We start from the raw sequence: 22,154 nt of genomic DNA on the forward strand, positions 1-22,154 counted from the left end.
CTCTGATCTCTGTATTTATATGGAGGAGATAAATCAGAATTTAGCACATAGTTATCTCATTCATCGTGAATTAAGTAAATGTGAATCAAAGTAGTTGAAGATATTCATCGACATGAGTATCCAGTAGTTATTTGCAGCTTATCACAAGTGCTTATCATGATAAGCATTTATGTAGAAGCTCACATAAGCTATTTTTATAACAAATGATAAAATAAAGTTAAATTTTCTTGATACATGCTGTAAGCTATTTTCACAAGTTATCTTGGAAAACTTATGAAAATACGCCAAAAAAAAACTTATAAAAAATGTCATAAGCTATTTTCCAAAGTAGTCTCACAAAACTTATGCCTGCCAGTAGATAAACTCGAATAAATCAATCCAAACATGCCTTATATTTGAAACAAAAAAAGTTGTCACACCATTCTAAGAACATTGATGCATCCAAGTAATTAAGAATAACATAACATCCATGGTTTATACCATTTACAAAACAAAGTAGCAACATGGCAAATCTGACCAATTTCACTAAATGTAGAATAACTTATAGACATTCATGCTTTATCGTATTATTCTACTCTGAAGAGTTTTAAACATTACTAATTAAATTAACGCACCGACACTTCTGATAATAGGCGTGTCACGATGTCCGACATATAACAATGTCCGACACCACCAATACAACAATAACACATGTGATTACATTGAATTATGCTATTTTCTTCTCAAAATTTTATCGGTGTCAGCATGTCGCATGTCAGTGGTTGCGTCGTGTTCGGTATCGGTGTTTGTGTCATGTTAAAGAAAATGCAAAGAAAACAACCTGCATGAAATTAAACCTGATTAATAAAAACTGAAGGTCACTAATAGGGAACACTGAAAACCCTAAATCATCAGAATGAAAGATGAAAATAAAGATTAACATGTGATAAACTCTAACAAAATCCTAAATCATGAGAACTCACCAGCGATGGTGCCAATGCGAAAGATGGTGCGACGGTACAATAAAAAGAGCGGAAAGATAGACACGTTGTAATAGTAATTGTAGTCTAATAGATTACTCTCTCTGTCCCTATTTATATGACCATTTACAAAAAAAAAAAAGTTTGGTCCTAAATATAAGATCATATACAGTTCCCGTGAGCTTAGCTCAGTTGGCAGGGACATTGTATAATTTATGCAAGGGCCGAGGTTCGAACCCCGGACACCCCACTTCTCCATATTTAATTGTGTGAGCTCTAGCCACTAGGCTACTAGACCAAAAAAAATAAGATCATATACAAAATTTTACATGCATTCATTAGCCCTATTCAACCATACCCCGTATTAATATTATATATATTTTTTGTCAAATAACCTAGTGGCTAGAGCTCACACAATTAAATTGTGGAGAAATGGAGTGTCCGGGGTTCGAACCCCAACCCCTACATATAATATGCAATAACCCTACCAACTGAGATAAGCTCACGGGGATACCGTATTGATATTATATATTGTCTTGGAATATGGAAAATCAATATGGAGTAGAAGACAATTTAGCAATCTAACAACTTTTCAAACAATTTTGTCAAAAAAAAAAAAAACAATTTTTCAAACAAATTTATTAGTCCAACAAGTAACAATTTTTCTTAACACCCGATTTTTGTAAAGAACGAGGGAGTAATAATTGAAATGATACAATACATAGCGTTGGAAATTATTTTTTAATCATAGTAGTAGTATTTTTTTTGAAGGAAATCATAGTAGTAGTATTTAAAAAGTACACTATATAAGTTTTTTTTTTTTTTGAAAAAATTGTTTTTTATTGCTGATTCATTCTTCTTTTTTGACTCCTTATTTTTTCCATAATTATTACTCCCTTCGATCTTTATTATAAGAAATAATTGATTTTTTTAATTCATAGAATAATTAATGTATCTTGTTATAAATATAGACTAGATACATCACTTACACAATGAACCTAAAAAGTCAAATTTTTCTTATAATAAAGACCAGAAGGAGTATTCGTTTCAGAATTTATTAGTGTTCTTTTTGGTCAAACTATGACATCATTATTATGACTAGTATTTATATTTTCTTTTCCCAAAAGGAAGTTAAAATTTTTTTAGAAGAAAAGTACGTTCAATATATACACGTCAAAAAAAGTTAAAGTAATCGTATTATTTAAGTTTGCGCCCACAGTTTTTATTTTTAATTGAGTTAATTGTTTAAATTGATCCTGTAAAATATGGAATGTGTGAAAAATGATTCTGTAAAATAAACAATATATATTCTAATCTTGTAATTTAAAATTCTTCTTATTTTTGGCCCTATAATATACTCTTGGTCCAAAAAAGTGATCTAAAGATTGAATTTTTTCATATATTTTTTCCAGACATCTTTAGGATGTTAAATCATGGTTTTACACAAAAAATTATATTTTTCCAATTATGGACAGATTTATTATGAATTTTTATTCCCCATAAGTATGAATTTCTTAAACAATTCATAATTAATTTGTATTTCGGTTAAACACTCCAAATTTTTATGGTGAAGGTTCTTATGACGTTCTAACCATGCCTACAAAATTAAAAAACGTAATTTGACCCGTGAGTATACACTTACTCAGTACAAAATTGCAATTTCGCATGTTTTGGTTGAAAAATTAAAATAAATAGAAACGTCTTTGAAATACTACGAAAATTTTCAGATTCTTTTTATGTATTTCTATAGATGTCTATGTAAACAATTAGATCAAAATTTGATTTCTAAGTTGAGTTTTCGTTGTTTTGTTTTTTTAGTTTTTACGCTTTAAAATTTCATAATTAATTCGTCCTTAGTTGAAAAATTCTACTTTTTTGTGTAAAGTGATATTTTAACGTTCTAAACATGCATGGAAAAAATCAAGAAAAAATTCAAATTTTAAGTAGCTTTTTTAGACTTCTACTATATCACTGGTAAAAAATAATAAGAATATCAAATTACAGGATTATAATATATGTTTTTTATTTTACAGGGTCATTTTTCAGACTTCACATATATTACAGGTCAATTTCAATAATCAAACCTTTTTAATTTCAATTAGTTCTCTTATTTTATTATTTAACTTTTGTTTTGAAATGATCTCTTATTTTACAAAAGTTATATAAATGTAGACCATTTTCATGTTTGGAAAAGATCCTTTATACTTCATCCGGTCCTAATTACAAGAGAAAGTTGACTTTTTAGATACATTGAATAATGTATGTATCTAGTCAATAACCTAAACCAAATACATAAATTATTTAATGTATCTAAAAAGTAAATTGTTTCTTGTAAATAGGACCGGAAGGAGAATTACAAAATTTATGCTAATGTAGCCCCTTTTTAATGTAATTTATATACTAAAGATCATTTTACAATCAAATTTGACTTCCTTTTATTGACTCATGGACTAGATAACTCTGCTTCTAATAAATCTTTTTTTGAATAAGTTTAAAGTTCTATTTCAATATATTAAATAGACGTTTTCTTTGACCCAACATTAAATATAATTATTTAAAGCAACTTTTCTTTTGACCTCCTTTCAGAAAAAAAAAAAACTTTTCTTTTGACCTACACTATAATATAAAATAGTTTTAAAATTTAAGATTAATTTGACGGGTGGGGATTCTCTCCGGTGAAAAACTCACTGGAGATAGTCCAGTGCTAATCTCCACCATTCAACGATTATTTAATAATTTTAAATGAATCAATTGCAGAATATGTGTGGATGTAATTCCACTGTACTCTCATGTCACTGGAGAGGATCTCCTCCCGACTTATAAAATTTAATGATATATACATTTAATTTAATTATAATTAAAAAAATGAGATAAGGACTATGAAATCAACTTTATATATGCATTCAACCATATTTCACTATGTAAACATATGTTCCATTATTTTCCCCTTCCATATCTCTCTCACTCTCCCAATTAGGTTTTTCTCCCTTTATCCCAATTTTTCCCCCTCCTCCTTTCTCCTCACTAGATCAATATTATTTTCAATATGCTTGAAAAAAAGATAGAAAACCCAAAGGATTTATGGCATCCATTTTCTCAAAGAGCATGGATGCAATTTTTACTTCAGGTAATGTCCCATTCTAGATTTTCTACCGAAGTGTTCGATGTTGTGACAATTTGCCTAGTATCTATCCTGATCCTTTTCGGACTGATATGCATTGCTGCCTCATTCTACTATCTTTATCGTATTCATAATCAAGATTTTGTTCATCTCAATTATTTTAGTGGTCCTTGGATTATTAGAATTGCTTTTATCCTATTTGTAATTTGGTGGAGTCTGGGTGAGATTATTCGATTAACTTTGATAAGACATGCCCTTCACTTAAAATGGAGCGAAACTGTTTGCAAATGTTACATTGTATGGAACATGGGATTTGTAGAACCTTGTCTCTTCCTCACAATTGTGTTTCTCCTCCACGCACCTTTGCAAAGATTTGAGATTGGAATTATGAGCAAAAAATGGAATATAGGAACATTTGGGTATATTATTCTTTATTGCCTTCCAATGTTAATTGTTCAGATCTTGGTTGTTATGGTGGGACCTCAATTAGAGAAAAATAAAGTTCTTGGGAAGAAGCTTCCTCATTATTTTACAAGTACAATCAACTCATTTTCAATGGAAAGGGAGAATGATGATATCACCATTTGTACTTACCCTTTACTTAGTACCGCTCTCCTCGGTATTTTTGCTATGATCCTGACTTCCTACCTTTCTTGTCTTGGTAGTCGGATTTTGAAGTTGGTCATCAACAAAGGTTTGCGAAAAAGGGTTTACACATTGTTATTCCCTGTTTTGTGTTTCCTTCCATTACAAGTTCTTTTTCTTGGTTTATCTGTTCTATCTAGACCTGATCATTTTATGTTTGAAGCCTTTGTTTTCTTGGCTTTTCTTTCACTTGTATATTGTTTTGGGTTGTGCATGTGGACACTTGTGTATCGTCCAATTGCAGATTGTTTAGCGTTGGTAAAGCTACAAGACTCAGAAGCTAGGGCTAGGAGGTTTAATGATGATAATATCGAGGATGATGATTCCGAGGAAAGTGTTCGATCTACTCCCGATAGGGATTTCGATTAATCAATAAAGTGTGGATCAATTTCATTTCAAACATTAGAAAAGTGTGTTGCTTTGGCTGAAAAATTTGTAGAACTAAGACTTTCTTGTATCGCAGTCTCTTCCTAGGTTGGCTCATCGAATCCCCAACCCAAGTTATTGGGTCATAGCAGCTAGTAATTTAACATGTTGGGTGAATGGCAATTTTTGGAAATGGAAAAACTGATTGTAAAGTAATTAACTTCCATAAGACTTTTTTCTTTGGGTTCTATTTGCTAATCCTAGGTATATGATATTTCTACTCTTGAACTTATTGAGTACCTCTACTTTTTTATGTAGTATTCACAATTGAAAAAGGCCACTTCACATTGATATATGAGTCCTAATAAACACTCAAAGTCATGGGTTCCTCTAAACAAACATTAATTGAAGGAAATGATGATCCATTTCTAAGTTTTACGGTAGGCATTCTTACACTTCGGCTGTTTTTTTTCCTTCTTCTTTCTAGCATTTAAAATATCCTTAAATTTAGGTTTAAATATGCATTTGGCTTTTACAAATATATCTTTTTTTATTTTAGACCCTGCAAAAATTTTATTTAATTTAGGATTAATAGTGTTTTACCCTCTGTAATATAGGTCATTTTCGATTTTACCTCATGTAAAATATTTTTTTTTTGATTTCGCCCTTGTAATTTGAAGATTTCTGGTTTTAGACCTTCATGAACTTTGACTGTACAAAATTGAAGATATGGTAGGGGGCAAACAGAAATTTGCTCAAATTAACAGGGGAAACCGAAATTTGCCCAAATTACAAGGGGGTTAACCTAAATTTGCTCAAATTACAGGGGATGAAATTTTCCGCTAAGGTCCAAAACCAAAAATTTTTCAAATTACAAGGATGAAATTCAAAAAAATATTTTACAAAAGGGAAAACCGGAAATGACATATATTACAGGGGGTAAAGCACTATTAACCCTTTAATTTAATACTTGCAAATATAACTCGTTTTTCTCTTGGTCTCTGTTGTTTTATTTTAGTCCTGACAAAATTTGTTCGTACAAGAGTTGATCCATTTAATAAGTTGTAATATTTATTTAAATCCTTTATTTCACTCGTATCGAATGGACTGAAATAAAATATTCTATGTATTACAAGGACCAATTCCAATATAATTAAATTTTATGAGGATTAAAACACAACAACAAAGACTAAAAGCAAAAAATGCTTTTACAAGGGTTGAAATGAGAAGAAAAAAAAACAGTATATTTGAAAGGACCAAATGTATATTTAAACGGCAAAATTACATTTTTAGTCCTTAATTTTATTTTAAGTAACAGTTTATTCTTTTATCTTTTTTTCATTTCAATTTTGTTCTTTTGATCCATTTACATATGAATTTTTAAGATTAAAATTCATGATTTTATTTTCCTATGGTCTTTCAGTCTTCAAATCTATGATCCTTGTCTATGTTTGCATAATAATATTTAATTTGAAGCTTGAAAATGTATATGAAAATGGACAAAAAGGACTAAATTGAAATGAAAAAAAGATAAAGAACCAAACTGTTACCTGAAATTAAGTTAAGGAACTAAAAGTGTAATTTTGCCATATTTAAACCTTAAATTTATTATTGACTCACTTTCATGGGTGTAATTAGAGGAGAAATCTATGATTGTTGAAGCTTAAGGTATTGTGCAATTAATGGTTTGTTTTATTAATGCTTTTTGAATTGTGATATATTTTTGATTTGCCAATAATCATGCTACGTTTAATCTCTTAGCATTTGCATCACTATCTCCCTGTTGGGACGAAACTAGGAATTAAGTTTAGGGGAAACCGAGTTGAATGTATAATCTGTTAAAGAAAAGATAAATTTTCAAATGTACAATGTATACTGGAAATGCAAGAAATAATAAGATATATTCAAATTTAAAATATAACCAAAATCGTGTGCAGTATATTGATTGTTGGTAGTGATGACCGAGAATGTGCAAACAAAATTGCAGAGTGAGTCGAAATTTCTAAGTGATATTGCAATGAAAATTCTAAATTAGAATTCTAGTCAGGGGTTATAGCTCTTTCGTAAATTGCAAACTAAACCACCACTTTATTATTCTCTTTTAAGGATTTGAGTTAAATATTAGTGCAATTAAACTTAGAAACTTAATCTTTAAGGTCCAATATATATTGAGAGAAAAAATTCATTATGCAACATCAAGTTCACAAAAATAAATACAGAGACAAAAAAAATACTAATAATACTTTACTAGTATAAAAATATTTAAAAAAATGTTTGAGGGACTGTGGCCTCTACCTGTCTTCTTATTCTCTCGTCCCTATCTCCACGAATATATGCACTTCATATATCAAACGGAGGAAAGAGATCTACAACACATGTTTCCTTCCTGTAGCTCGAACCTTCATTATTTTGGGATAATCTTAGGTCATATGCAACTGATAATGTTAACAGGTATCATGTTATCAAGCCCAATGTGCAAGCATTAGTATTTTATTTGATGATTGGTATTTTTATTTTTTATATTCGTTAAACATTAAATGACTGCATATCATAAATTTTCAGAATCCATATGATAGATTTGCTTTTGTTGTAAGTACAATTGAACTTAGTGGAGTTTCCTCATGATAGCATTCAAGGCTTGGGAAGTTTTTTCCCGAGTTTCCAATTTTCATCGATATATATATAATATGTGTATTTCTGGCATATATAAGCTTAATCTGTCTAAAAATTTGCAAATCTTCATCTATCCTTACTCTATCTTATTTCTTGAACTCGAACAATACAATTGCGGTGATTCCTTAAAATGAGTCATAGCCCTAAATTCATACTTATATTCGATTAAAAGAATCTAATTTAGAAACCAAACAATTTACTACTATCTTGTTTGGATGCAATTAGGGTTGTCAAACCTAATATTCTCCATCTAAGATATGGTATAAAAACAGACATATACAAATTAAATCAGACACTTGAATCGTAAACTGAATATACAAAATTTATTAGTTGAATCCAAAAAATAATAAGGGGTTTATCGTGGAACCTTAATCAAAGAGGTTTAGTTGCACATGACAACCAATATCATTACAAAACAATAGAAAGACATACCCTGATGAGAACAAGAGGAGGATGAAAATCCTCTGATGTTTGACCCCTGCCTTGTACATCTAGTTTTCTGAATGAATAAAAGAGTGTGCAAGGGTCTCTACTTATAAGTGCATCATTACTTAGGGGTTAAGAGAAGAAAACTGCGCTTTTTCCACCAATCCATCTTGAAAAATTAGCAAACAGCACATCCTGACCGCAAGGCATGCGCAGGGCGCATGGAATGAGGCGCATAGGCACATGAGGCATTAGCCAGGGCTGCCTCATGCAGAGAGGTGCACAAGCTATTAGCTCCTATGTGAATTTTGCAGTTTTCGTCCTTTTTTCACGCGTTCTTCCGTCTTGAAATGCCTTGGAACTTGAAATAAATTTTCTTCACTTTGTATTGTCTTCAAATACCTTCTAAGAACCATTGATCTTCAATATTCATATCCTCGATCCTTCACCTGGTGTCTTGTTTTGCTGATTTACATGATTTCTCACTAAAAAGACTCAAAACACCTATGCAGTTGCATGATTTAGGATAAAATGAAAACAGTGCAAAATGTTCCTCAAACAATTGACAACTTCTCTAAATAACCTTTTATTTTTCTTCAAATGCAAAAAAAATAACTAAAAACATAGCCAAAAATATTATACGACATTTCATCATCAACAACATAGTTCAAGGTTTGGTCTACATGCCACATGATAATAACAGTACATAATAAAGAATATACCAAAACAATACACCAGTAACAATACATAATAAAGAACATATCGAAACCACTTAGACTTAGTTTGGAAGGAAGGGGAGGGAAAGAGAGAGCTTTGGGGGTGTGGAAAATATGGGGGAAATCTAAAGTTGAACGATTATATAAGATTGGTCCTAAGTAATTCATATCCAAGAGATAAATAAGGGAACAATTCCTTTGTAAGGTTCATCATTTCTTGTTCTTGTTCACCATCATTATTTGTTATTGTAGAATCGTTAAATTTAAGTGTTGGATAGTCTTACTAAAAAAAAAGGGTGTTGAATAGTCCTCTTTTTGCTGCAACGTTTTTCCCATGTGCTTCTATTTTATAGATCAAAAAGAAGGTGATTATAGATCCTGCACAAATAAAATCACCTACTTAGGACCAATCTTATATAATCTAACATAGGCGATTAAAGCTATTTAATGTAAAATTATCAAATTTTTATAATTTTTTTTAAGAGATTAGTAAAATTATTTAAGATCAAAATTGTATATTGATATACTCATTCCGTTTCAAAATATAAGCAAAATTCACTTTTTAGATTCATTCATTTAATGATGTATGTGGTTCATAATATAGACCACATACGTCATTAAATGAATGAACTTAAAAAGTGAATTTTGGTTATATTTTGAAACGGAGGGAGTATGTGACAAGATCAACTGTGTCACCTAATATGAAACGGAGTGACTATAATGGTATATTGTTACCTGTAACATATTTTTTGTTTTCATGATTATGCATTTAGTATTAGGAAATGATAAAATGTATTTAAGAGAGGAATATATTGGAAAACAACACATGTAATTGATGTAATATCTTGGTAAACGGTAAACTCTATTAAAAAGAAAACAGTGTAATGTTAACTTGTGCCCTTAAGTAAGTTTTTTTTTTTAAGTATTGTGCCCTTAAGTAAGTTAATAAATCAAATATGAAATAATTTAAGAAACGTGTGCATTAAATTTAATCTTTAACTTTTCAATGATTTAAATGCACAAACTTTAAAAGAATATTTTTTCTTTTTGAGTTTCTTAACATGTGCCTTTAGGACACAAGTTAACATTACCCAAAAATATAATATGAAAGTAATACATGCAATTAATGCATTGCGTTGGAAAATGATAAACTATGCTCTATCAAATCATAGATATAAGAGAAGATTTTTTTTCTTTCTAGATTCATTGAATAATTGTCCAATGAAGTATTTAACGGAAGATTATAGGGAAGTAGCATACATGATTAATAAAAGGGTACTGCTAACCAGTGCCCTCAGGGTATTGATTAAGGAATTTACATATAAAAATTTTATTTTGGAAATATAAGATGTTACTTTTGATCAAGTAATGATTACACAAATTTTTCATGATTTTTTTTTTTTGGAAAATGTTAACAAATGCCCAAGGGCATTGTTTAAGCATCTAAAATAGCAACTTTTGCATTGGAAATTGTCCGGTTATAATTTTAACAAGTGTTTGACTTATATTTTCAAGACATAATTTCTTTTTATGGATTCCTTAAACAATACTCTTAGGACACTTGTTAACAAGATCTTTTTTTTATTTTTATTTTTTATTTAACCAATATCTTTGGGACACTGGTTAGCATTCTCCTTAATAAAATGCATTGACAATTGAAAATTGTATTTATGAGAAGGTTACAGGAAGTAGCATACATAACTAGCGCATTGCATTGGTAAATGGTAAACTCTATATAGGAAAGGAAATCACACAATTTTTGAAATTTAGTGGGATTATGCTTAGCTTTCCATCTGCCAAACAAATTATTGCAAAGCAAGGTAAAATTAGATGTAACGATAAAAAAATACTATCTCCGTTCCTTTTTAATTGTTATTTTTTGAAATTTTACACAAACTAAGATAATCAATAATTGTTACTACTTTTGATGCAAAAAATTATACTTTTACTATAATGACCTTATTCATTTAACATATCATTTCATATATTTCTTTCTCCGCAATAAATAAATAAGGATAATATTGGTAAAACAACATTTAATGTTGCATTGAACTTTGAAAGTGACAGTTAAATAGGAACAAAAATTTTCTCCAAAAGAGACACTTAAAAAGGAACGGAGGGAGTAGATGGTGGATCCTACCACTAAGTGGGTCCCACCATCATTAATTATTTTTTACTTTTTCTAAAATTTTGTGTGTCTATATCTCTCCAAATGGTAGAAATAGAGAAGGATATAAATTGAGAGGATTTTGACTCGTAAAGTTAAGGTATATGGTTGTACATTATTCAACTTTTAGAAATAAGAGATACGAGATATTTATATCATTGTAGTTTGTTTTTTGTGAAATGTTAACCGATGCTCCCGGAACACTGGTTAAGGAAGCAAATATAGAAACTTTTGCATTGAAAATTGTCTAATCAATGCTTCAAGAGTCAAAAAAGTGTCATTTTTAATTTAATTTTTCATTTTTTTAAATACCTTAACCGATGCCCCCGGAGGCACCGGTTAACACAACCTTTGTTTTTTTTTTTAACGGTCCTTTCATTTAGAAAACTTATACCAATGCGGTATTCCCTCCGTCCAACAATAATTGAGTCATTTGAAAAAAAAAATCCCAAAATAACCGAGTCATTTCACTTTTCAATACGATATTAATTATTTTTTTCCCTTTATAACTCTAATTAATACTACTTTCACAACTTCTAATATATTCCACTTTGCATCTATGATAGTGAAGAGTGCATCAATACTTAACAAGAGAAATTAAAACCATTTTTCTCCATCCTTCATTGATACATTTGTTTTAATATGTGTGAAATGAAAAAATAGCTCAACTAATTTGGAACGGAGGGAGAAGTTTTCTAGCCCAAATTAAACAAAGGACCACATTGAAATAAAAAAAAAATCAATTGAAGTTTTTAAAAGATTAAGCATCAATTCACAAAACTAAAGAAACAAGGCAAAGAAAAAAAAAGTAATCTTAACAAAACCATATAAATTTTTGTTAATTTTTTTTTCCCTATAAATACTTTAAATTTTGTTTTTAGTTCCTCTAAAAATTTTCTTCAAACAAATATTTTGTCCATGCTCTTAAGTCCTATAAAAATTTGATATATTTATAGAGACATAAAAAAATCATTAAGTCCTAAATTATATTACCTTCAATGAATATTTTTTTTAAAGAGGCTAAAATGAAATATATTATCAAATCAAAGTGTCTTTCCTAATACAAAGTGTACTAAGGAAAAGATAACAAAGTTAAACAATATTATTCACGAGAAGAACCTGTACAAGATATAAAAATACCTTCAATGAATATTAAAATCATTTTAATGATATAAAATCTAGTCAACATAATTATTATAACAATAGTAATTGTAGTCTAATAAATTAGTCTCTTTTTTTTTGGTACAAATAAATTAGTCTCTCTATCTCTAATTATATGGTGTAACTATTTACAAAAAAATGTTTGTTCCTAAATATAAGATCATATACAGATTTCTAGAGGCACTCATTACCCTTTTTCCAACTAATACCACTTTTTTTTTTTAAACATCCAACTATACCACTTATTAATACTAAGGATTGTCTTAGAATATGGAATTTTTTTTTTAACAAACAAAAATGGAATTATATTAACCACCAAAAGCAACTCTTCTAGCACAAGGTGTGCCACAAGAACTACTTTACAAATACAGAGTTATACAACCAACCAAAACAAACCATTACGCGATGCCCAAGCATTGTAAGGGACTTGAACACCAACTATCTGAACCAAACTTAAAGACCACCTTTTTGGCTTTCAACCAGGCTAAAGACATATATTTAACTTTATCTAATAACCTGGGAATAGAAGTTACAACATTATTGAAAACCCTGTTATTACGTTCGTTTCATAAAACCCAAACGCATACGAGCCAAATAAGCTGAAGAAAGTCTCTAGTAGCTTTACCTCCACCTGTCAAGTTCACAAACTGAATAAAATGATCCAGAAGAACATTGGTGTCAACACCTATAATATGGAAAATTAACGTTGAATTATACATAGAATACAATTTAGCAATCTACCAACTTTTTGAACAAATTTATTAATCTAACAGTTTTTCTTAGATTTTTGTAAAATACTCTTATATTAAAGGAAGGAGCGTGTAATAATTTACACGAAATTTTTGGTTTATTAAATAAATAATGTATATGGTCTATATTAAACATCATTTATTAAATGAATCTAAAAAATAAATTTTTATTTATAATAATGACCGAATGGTGTATATGATACTCCAAAAGTTAGCGTTGGAATTTATTTTTTAATCATAGTATTTAAAAAAGCTACACTATTTAAGTTTTTTTATTTCTTTAAAAAAGTTTTTTTATTGCTGATTTATTCTTCTTTTTGACTCATTATTTTTTTACCAAAATTATTTTTTTTAAAAGATATTTTTTCCATAATTATTATTCGTTTTAGAATTTATTAGTGTTCTTTTTGGTCAAACTATGACATATTATTATTATGACTAGTATTTATATTTTCTTTTCCGAAAAGTAAGTTCAATTGGAAACTTACTTTTAATAAACTTTTATATTAACTTAGTTTACACAATATATACACGTCGAAAAAAGTTAAAGTTCTATTCAATATATTAAATATACGTTTTCTTTGACCCAACATAAATTAAAATTATTCAAAATTACTTTTCTTTTGACCTGCACTATAATATAATATAGTTCTAAAATTTAAGATTTATTTTTTAATTAATATTTCAATTAGTTATATTTTATAGTATTGGGTTTGACATGTAAAAATGTATAAAATTTAACGATATAAGGACTATAGGACCAATTTTATTTATGCATTCTACCATATTTCACTCTACAAACATATGTTCCATTATTTTCCCTTTCCATATCTCTCTCATTCTCTTAATTAGGTTTTTCTCCTCTTTCCCCTTTTTTGACCCTTCCTCCACTAGATCAACATTCCTTTCAATATGCTTGAAAAAAAGATAGAAACCCCAGAGAATTTCTGGCATTCATGTCCTCAGAGAGCATGGATGGAATTTTTAATTCAAGTAATGTCTCTTTCTAGATTTTCTATTGTAGTGTTTGATATTGTGACAATTTGCCTAGTATCTATCGTGATTCTTTTTGGACTGATATGCATTGCTGCCTCATTCTACTATCTCCATCGTATTCATAATCAAGGTTTTGTCCATCTCAATTTTTTTAGCGGTCCTTGGATTATTAGAATCGCTTTTATCCTGTTTGTAATTTGGTGGAGTCTGGGTGAGATTATTCGATTAACTTTGTTGAGACATGCCCTTCACTTAAATTTATGGAGCGAAATTGTTTGCAAATGTTACATTGTATGGAACATGGGATTTGTAGAACCTTGTCTCTTCCTCACAATTGTGTTTCTCCTCCGCGCACCTTTGCAGAGATTGGAGATTGGAATTATGAGCATAAAATGGAATATGATAACATTTGGGTATATTATCCTTTATTGCCTTCCACCGTTAATTGTTCAGGTTTTTGTTGTTTTTGTGGGACCTCAATTAGAAGAAAATAATGGTCTTGGGAAGAAGCTTCCTCATTATTTTACAAGTACAATCAGCTCATCTTCAAGGGAAAGGGAGAATGATGATATCACCATTTGTACTTACCCTTTGCTTAGTACGGCCCTCCTTGGCCTTTTTGCCATGATCCTGACTTCCTACCTTTCTTGGCTTGGTAGTCGGATTTTGAAGTTAGTCATCAACAAAGGTTTGCGAAAAAGGGTTTACACATTGCTATTCCCTGTTTTGTGTTTCCTTCCGTTACGAGTTCTTTTTCTTGGTTTATCTGTTTTATCTAGACCTGAGCATTTTATGTTTGAAGCCTTTGTTTTCTTGGCTTTTCTTGCACTTGTACATTGTTTTGGGTTGTGCATGTGGACACTTGTGTATCGTCCAATTGTAGATTGTTTAGCATTGGTAAATCTACAAGACTCGGAAGCTAGGACTAGGAGGTCTAATGATGATAGTGTCGAGGAAGATAGTTTCGCGGAAAGTGTTCGATCTACTCCTTATAGGGATTTCAATTAATCAATAAAGTGTGGATCAATTTCATTTCAGACATTAGAAAAGTGTGTTGCTTCTGCTGGAAAATTTGTAGAATTAAGACTTTCTTGTACCGCAGTCTCTTCCTAGGTTGGCTCATCCAATCCCCAAGTTATTGAGCCATAGCAGCTAGGTTGGAAATGGAAAAACTGATTGTTAAGGGTTTAACTTCCGTTAGATTTTTTTTCTTCTTTGGGTTCTATTTGCTAATCCTAGGTATATGATATTTTTGCCCTTGAACTTATTACCTCTTTTTTATATGTGCTTATTTTGATATCTTTTTTGCTACCAAATTGCATCTTTGTACTTTTAAATATTAGAACACTCTTATTCAAGATTAAAAAAAATGTGACTTCAACATAGAAATGATAGGATGCATGCTTAAAATATTTTATAAAAATCAATATACGTAAATGTTCCTAATAAACATTCAAAGTCATGGATTATCTAAAACATCAATTGGAATGATGATCCATTTCTAAGTTTTACGGTAGGCATTCTTGCACTTCAGCAGTTTTTTCTTTCTAGCATTTAAAAGATCCTTAAATTTAGGTTTAATTACGAATTCAGATTTTACAAATATTTTATTTTGTTTTTAGACCCTGTAATTTTTTTATTTAATTTAATATATGCAAATGTATCTCGTTTTTCTCTTGGTCTCTGTTGTTTTATTTTAGTCCTTGTAAAATATGTTGGTTCAAGAGTTGATCCATGTTTTTAAAGGGTTGATCCATGTTATAAAATATAATTTAAGTCTTTTATCTCACCCATATCGAATGGATTAGAATCGAATATTCCATATATTACAGAGATCAATTCCAACATAATTAAATTTTGCGGGGATTAAAACACAACAAGGACTAAACACAAAATCCCTCAAAAAATAAAAGGACTATACAGAAAAAAAATGTTTTTACACGGTATGAAACAAGAAAACACTAGTCCCTCCGGTACTAAATATAAGAGAAAAATCTTCTCATTAAATTATTAATGCATCTTGACTATATTATAAACTAAATACATTATTAATTCAATAAATCTAAAAATAAAATCTTCTCCTATATTTAGAATCGGAGGGAGTATATTTGAAAGGACCGAATACGTATTTAAACCTTAAATTTATTATAGTCTCCCTTTCATGGGTGTAATTAATCAGCTAATTACTTTTTTAGTTAACACTCTTTCAATTGTGATATATTTTAGATTTACCAATAATCATGCTACATTTAATCTCTTAGAAATTGGATCACTGTCTCCATCAATATATGAACTTCATATATCAAAAGGGGGAAATAAATTTACAACACATGTTTGCTTCATGTAGCTCGAACCACCATTAATTTAGGATAATCTTAGGTCATATGCAACTGATAATGTTAATGGGTATCATGTTATCGAGCCAAATGTACAAGCATTAGTATTTTGTTTGATGATTGATATTTTTATTTATATTTGTAAAACATTAAATGACTGCATATCATAAAGTTTTAAGAATCTATATGATAGATTTGGTTTTTGTTACAAGTACAATTGAACTTAGTGGAGTTTCCTCATGATAGCATTCAGGTTTTGGGAAGTTTTTTTCCCGAGTTTTCAATTTTCATCGACATAATATTTTTATATTTTGGCATCTAAGCTTAATCTTTGTCTAATATTTTTTTTAAGTCCTAACATACTCGAAACCATGGACATTTGCACATTATTTATTCTCAGTTTGTTTACAAAGTGTGGTATCATAGGAGTGGTGTTTCACTATTTACCACTGTCCTATAAGAAGCAATTTTTGGGTTGAGAATGTCTTTGAAAATAAGACACCATTCATCGGTGATTGAACAATAAAAAAATAACGGTACATCATATAATTACGGGGAGAAAAGAACGTTTTAGTAAGACTATTAATAAGACTATGATCAATTTTATTAACTTGTCTTAAAAAAAACGACTTTATAATCGATGTTATCCTTAACGATCGTACAACATTTGCACACTGCCCCTCCTAATTCATTTAACATGTTTGAGGAAGAGTTGAAAGCAATAAAAAAACTTGTTGCTTCCTTTTGCAGCGTAAAAAAAGGTGTGAGGATTTGAATCCCTTTGACCATGTCATTTTAATTTTATTTTGTTTCTCATAGGTTTGGTGCACCGGATGTCTGATATTCTATTTGAGTTAGTGTTGGGTGAACACTTATTCCAATGAGATTTGAATTTGAGTTCATCATATTATAGAAGTCTAACCTCTGATGTTAAAAACAACCTTAGTCAATCTCCCTCGGTTTAAATCATTCATGGTGCAAATTATCATACAATTAATATGTTCCATTTTCTTCAATAAATGCAGATATTCATAATTCATTTATTAAGATAAATGAATTAGGTTAGAAAAAACCTAATAATAATTCAAATGTAGGCATAAGAGTTACTATGACTTGTAGTGTGATACCATGTGATTTTATTTTACCACACAAACCTATCTACTAGCATTGTTAAGAAAAAAGTAAAAAAAAAAAATCTAAACTGAACCAGTTCGATCTGGTTCAATTCGGTTTGTGAGCCATCAATGCAGTGCAGTTCATTTTAAAAGTTTTTTTTTTTTTTTTTTTCTAAAATAGTCATAATATTCAATTTGGTATAGTTTTTGAACTTGTTAACAATCTTAATTATTAGTTAATAATAGATATTTAGTACAATTCCGTTAAAAATAGTTTTGGTTCAGTTGAGAACTACAAAACCTATGTACAAAACCTACATATATCAGTTTGGTTCGGAACGAACAATTACAGTTCAGGTTTCTTCTTTAACCAAACTATGAACAACATAGTCCAAGGTTTTGTCTACATGCACATGAATGATGATAACAATACATAATAAAGAATATACCGAAACCACTAACGCTCAATATTTAATTTGCTAATTTTATATGTAGTACATGGTGTCACAGCATCTCTTTTGATAACCTATTGTTACTTTTCCTTGTAAGCTTCCATTGCATCAATTTGTATTTTATAAGAAAATGTAGTACTCTCATAGTCCCATTAATAATAGGTCAAAAGAGTAAACAAGTACTGTTAATTAAGGCTAGTAGTGATTAAAGTGAAAAAAGTTCCATACTAGCTAGTATAGTATGTAAGCAACATTATGCACTCCCAATATAATTATAGTGTAAAATCTCATGCTTATGTCAAAGCCACTTCAAGCTTAGCACAGAGCAAACCTAATCCACTACAATAATTTCCTCTCTTGAATATTGTAATATTCCATGCTGTGTTTTTTGATGTATATAAATGAGTACCATTCTGATACTTGTTCACTCTCAAGTGAAGAAAAGAGAATACAAGTTGGAACAAAAATGAAGGTGAGTACAATTGAGAGTGGTGAAATTTCAAAAGGAGCATCATCCCCAAGAAAAGGGATGAAGAGAGGGCTCTCAATAATGGATTTTATTTTGAGAATTTTTGCAGCTATGAGCACACTTGGAAGTGCATTGAGTATGGGAACAGCAAAGCAAACTATGCCTTTTGCTACACGTTTTGTTAGATTCAAAGTTTCATTTCATGACCTTCCAACATTTTTGTAAGTCATCACTATTCCTATGTTTATATAAGCCTTAATATAATTAACATATCATACACTTTTACTTGAAATTGTGAACAAAAAGAAAATTGACTATGATGATGTGATTCATATTTGATTAATTTCAGGTTTTTTGTGACTGCCAATTCTATTGTATGTGGCTACTTAGCTCTTTCACTTGTCCTGTCATTCTTCCACATTGTAAGGACTATTTCAGTCAAAAGTAGGATTCTCTTGGTCTTTCTTGATACGGTAAACACACTATTTCTTTTATTTTCTAGTCATATATTGTAGTTCCAAAGTTATATATTTGTTTGGTTAATGGGCAAGGGGAAATTTTTATTATCAAAATAACACTAGTAATGTCTTATAAACTTGCACATAAATTTAATGATACATCTCACAAATTTTCGAAGAGATTTTTTAAGTAGTATGAACAATAGTCACACAGTGTAATCTAACTGGGTACATATCATAAGCTAAAACCTTTAATCCATTTGGATTGGCCTAGTAGTGCTGGCTTGAGACCTTGGACTGTGCTCCTCTCAAGGTTTCAGGGACGATTTCCCCTGGTGCCAATTCTAGTTGGCTAAATATGTTGAAACTTTTAACCACTTAGTACATAGTCGTTAAACTCTTCTCTTCTCTTCTCTTCTGTTCTTTGCCAATTCTGAGAGGCGGAATTTTGGAAAATTTCCTACAAAAACTTGGTATTTACTGCCAAAAAGTTCTCTAATGAAAATTGAAATTGAACTTGTGAAGGTTATGTTTGGTCTTCTTACATCTGGAGCCTCAGCAGCAGCTGCCATTGTTTATGTAGCTCACTATGGAAATCCCAGTGCCAATTGGTTTCCTTTCTGCCAACAATACAACTCCTTCTGCGGACGCATTTCGGGTTCACTCGTTGGCTCTTTCATTGCAGTTGTTATATTCATGATACTTATTCTCATGTCAGGAATATCAATAAGCAAAAGCAAGCATTGAAATAGTGGAGACATGGAAATGTATATAGTGGTGTGGTGTGTATAGCCTTGTATAATTTGTTTGTCTAGCCTTCCCTTTAGGCTTTGTTGGTAGCTTTAAGATTTCGATACAAAATCCGAGTGTGATTGTTGCGTGCGTGCGGAGAATACCGGTTTACTCTTGAACGTGTAAAGGAAATAACTTGTCTATTTCATTTTTTTTTTCAAGAGAATGAATGCTTCAGTAATCACAGATTATTATATTAAGGGAAATGTTAACTAGTGCGTCCAGGACACCCTTTAAGACCTTTAAATAGTATTTTTTTTTTTTAAATTTATGTAATCAATGCATCGGAAATTGAAATATTTTACTTTTTTATAAAATAATTTCTTCTTTTGAAATGCTTAGAAAGTGCCCTGAAAGCACTCGTTAACAAAACCTTATATTAATCATGGGACACGAGGCTGTGATGTTAATCTGATAGTATATACAAATCACAATAGATATTTTATTTCTCACATCACAATCATTAGGCTGTTAAGAATTGATTAGTCTAAGCAAAGTGCTTAATCTGATCTGCTTCGTGTCTTAGGCCTAACATTCTCAAGAATTCAATATTTAACTTTGAATCAACACAGCCGTCATCATTTTGATAAGGCATGGTGCAAAAAAGAAACATATTATCTTTGAAAACCTCTTTGGATAAAGTTATTGACTTAGAATTTACCACCAACCTAGCATCTTGTTTGAACTTTTTCAAATGAGGAATGTGATTTTAGATGTGTGAACTTTTATTAAGAGCCAATAAACTTGTTCTTTTGTACAATTTGTATAAACAGTTTCAACAAAGCATTGAAAATGAAAATCTATTTTATGGTATAACAGGATATTTGACATAGTACGATAAAGGTCTAGTACAAGTGGTTGATGCGTAGAGTGTGTAAGTGTTGTAAATCACGGATACCGAATTTGATTCCTATTAATAAAAAAAGATATAAAACATTATTGACATATCTAGAGTATCTAAATTCTTATGCTAAATAATTATGCATTTGTTTCACAAATATTGGCTGATTGGTGATGCTACTATGTGAATCTGCTTCATAATGGTTGGTCATTTCAACAGGCTGAGGTTTTACATAGGGGTCAATTCCAATATTGGAATTGTTGATTTGAAAATCCAAAGTTGAACCATCAGATAAGATTGGACCAAAGTAATTCATATCCAAAAGATAAGTAAGTGAACAACTCCTTGTAAGGTTCATCATTTCTAGTTCACCATCATCATTATTAGTTATTATAGAATCATTAAATTGATGTGTTGAATAATCCTCTTTTTGCTGCAATGTTTTTCCCATGTGCTTCTTCTTATAGATCCTGCATAGAACCCAGTCATCTAGCTGATGACACATACAAGCACAAAGGAAAGGTTAATCATAAAGTAACACATTAAACATATCATAACGAACACCTAAAATTCAGGATTTAAAGAATATACACCGTCAGTGTAAAACAGTTTTGCATCGACATTCAATAAAATTCACTATGACATGGAAACTTTTAGGTATCTTATTAGATGTCGAAGTGAAATTGTTTTACACTGACAGTGTAACAAACAAGTATAGCAAAATAGGCCAATGATTAAAGGGCTTTACCCTCATGGATCCAATATGCTTGCTAGTTTGTTTTTGTGATCCAATCAATCTGTACTCATGCATAATCCAATCAGTTTTGACACCCTTTGGTGGTCTACCTTTGTAAAATACCAAAGATTTCTTCACACCAATTTGCTTTGATCCACTTTTGATTGCCTTGTCTGTGCCAGTAGCTTTCCAATATCCAGACAAAGTTGCTCTATTAGGCCTCACCCCATTTGGATACTTTCTTTCTCTTGGGCTAAAGAAATACCATTCATTTTCCTCAAACTCAGATTTATCTGCATTCTATAATTGGTCAGTGCCTAATAAAAAGCAAAGCAGACACAACTATATAACACTAACACTTTAGATTGAAGACGTGACCAATACACGTCACTAACACATATGTACATTCAATTACTTTTATTTTCTCAAATTATGTGTTAGTGCTTCGTAGATGCAGAAATAAAATGATCACATTATGAAGTGCAATACATACATATTTAAGCATAATAACAAAAATATGTGAAAAAAGATGTTACAAAGTATATGTATACCAGGCAATTCCCATGGATCAAATTTATAGATATCAACTTCTGGTATGATAGATGCAGGGCATGGCTTTGATGTAGCTTGATTACAAAGGTAATGCACAATTAGTTCCTCATCAGTTGGATGAAATCTAAAGCCAGGAGGGAGTTCAGAGCTTGCACTACTCTCCATTAATTGGTATAGTTTAGGATAATAGAAATGTGACACATGAAAAGGGATAGAAAATTAAAGAGGCTTCGAGAGGAATTGAATTAATCAAGGTGTTTGAAATGTTTGAAAGGAGATTGGTGCCTCTTTTATGGTTGAAAAGTTTTTGTCGTTTATGTGTAGTTGCATGGCCTTGATTGGATGATATTGATAGGATAATTTTTTTTTCTTCTTATTCCTAAGTAGTATAGTACATGCGTCATACCATTACTATGCTCCAATA

General features: G+C 30.3%; 2 protein-coding genes and 2 pseudogenes across 2 annotated transcripts; 3 read left to right on the top strand and 1 right to left on the bottom strand.

Annotated features, from left to right (window-relative positions):
- The first annotated feature begins 4,089 nt into the window (after positions 1-4,089).
- LOC11446295 (uncharacterized) lies at positions 4,090-5,282 on the top strand (annotated as a pseudogene).
- An 8,697-nt stretch (positions 5,283-13,979) lies between these two features.
- LOC11443921 (uncharacterized) lies at positions 13,980-15,092 on the top strand (annotated as a pseudogene).
- A 3,216-nt stretch (positions 15,093-18,308) lies between these two features.
- On the top strand, positions 18,309-19,840 carry LOC11446913 (casparian strip membrane protein 2-like). The gene is made up of 3 exons (NM_001424940.1): positions 18,309-18,572; positions 18,701-18,824; positions 19,335-19,840. Exons 1-3 carry the CDS (start codon positions 18,349-18,351, stop codon positions 19,554-19,556), a joined length of 570 nt encoding a protein of 189 aa, NP_001411869.1. The 5' UTR covers positions 18,309-18,348; the 3' UTR covers positions 19,557-19,840.
- Positions 19,841-20,305: 465 nt separating this feature from the next.
- On the bottom strand, positions 20,306-21,901 carry LOC11445056 (NAC domain-containing protein 1). The gene is made up of 3 exons (NM_001424939.1): positions 21,730-21,901; positions 21,191-21,471; positions 20,306-20,935 (listed from the first exon to the last, which is right to left on the bottom strand). The coding sequence occupies exons 1-3, from the start codon at positions 21,893-21,895 to the stop codon at positions 20,567-20,569; spliced, it is 816 nt and encodes a 271-aa protein (NP_001411868.1). The 5' UTR covers positions 21,896-21,901; the 3' UTR covers positions 20,306-20,566.
- Between the last annotated feature and the right edge of the window lie 253 nt (positions 21,902-22,154).

The sequence above is a fragment of the Medicago truncatula genome, chromosome 4, assembly GCF_003473485.1.
Source record: "Medicago truncatula cultivar Jemalong A17 chromosome 4, MtrunA17r5.0-ANR, whole genome shotgun sequence".
In the NCBI taxonomy this organism is placed as follows: Eukaryota; Viridiplantae; Streptophyta; class Magnoliopsida; order Fabales; family Fabaceae; genus Medicago; species Medicago truncatula.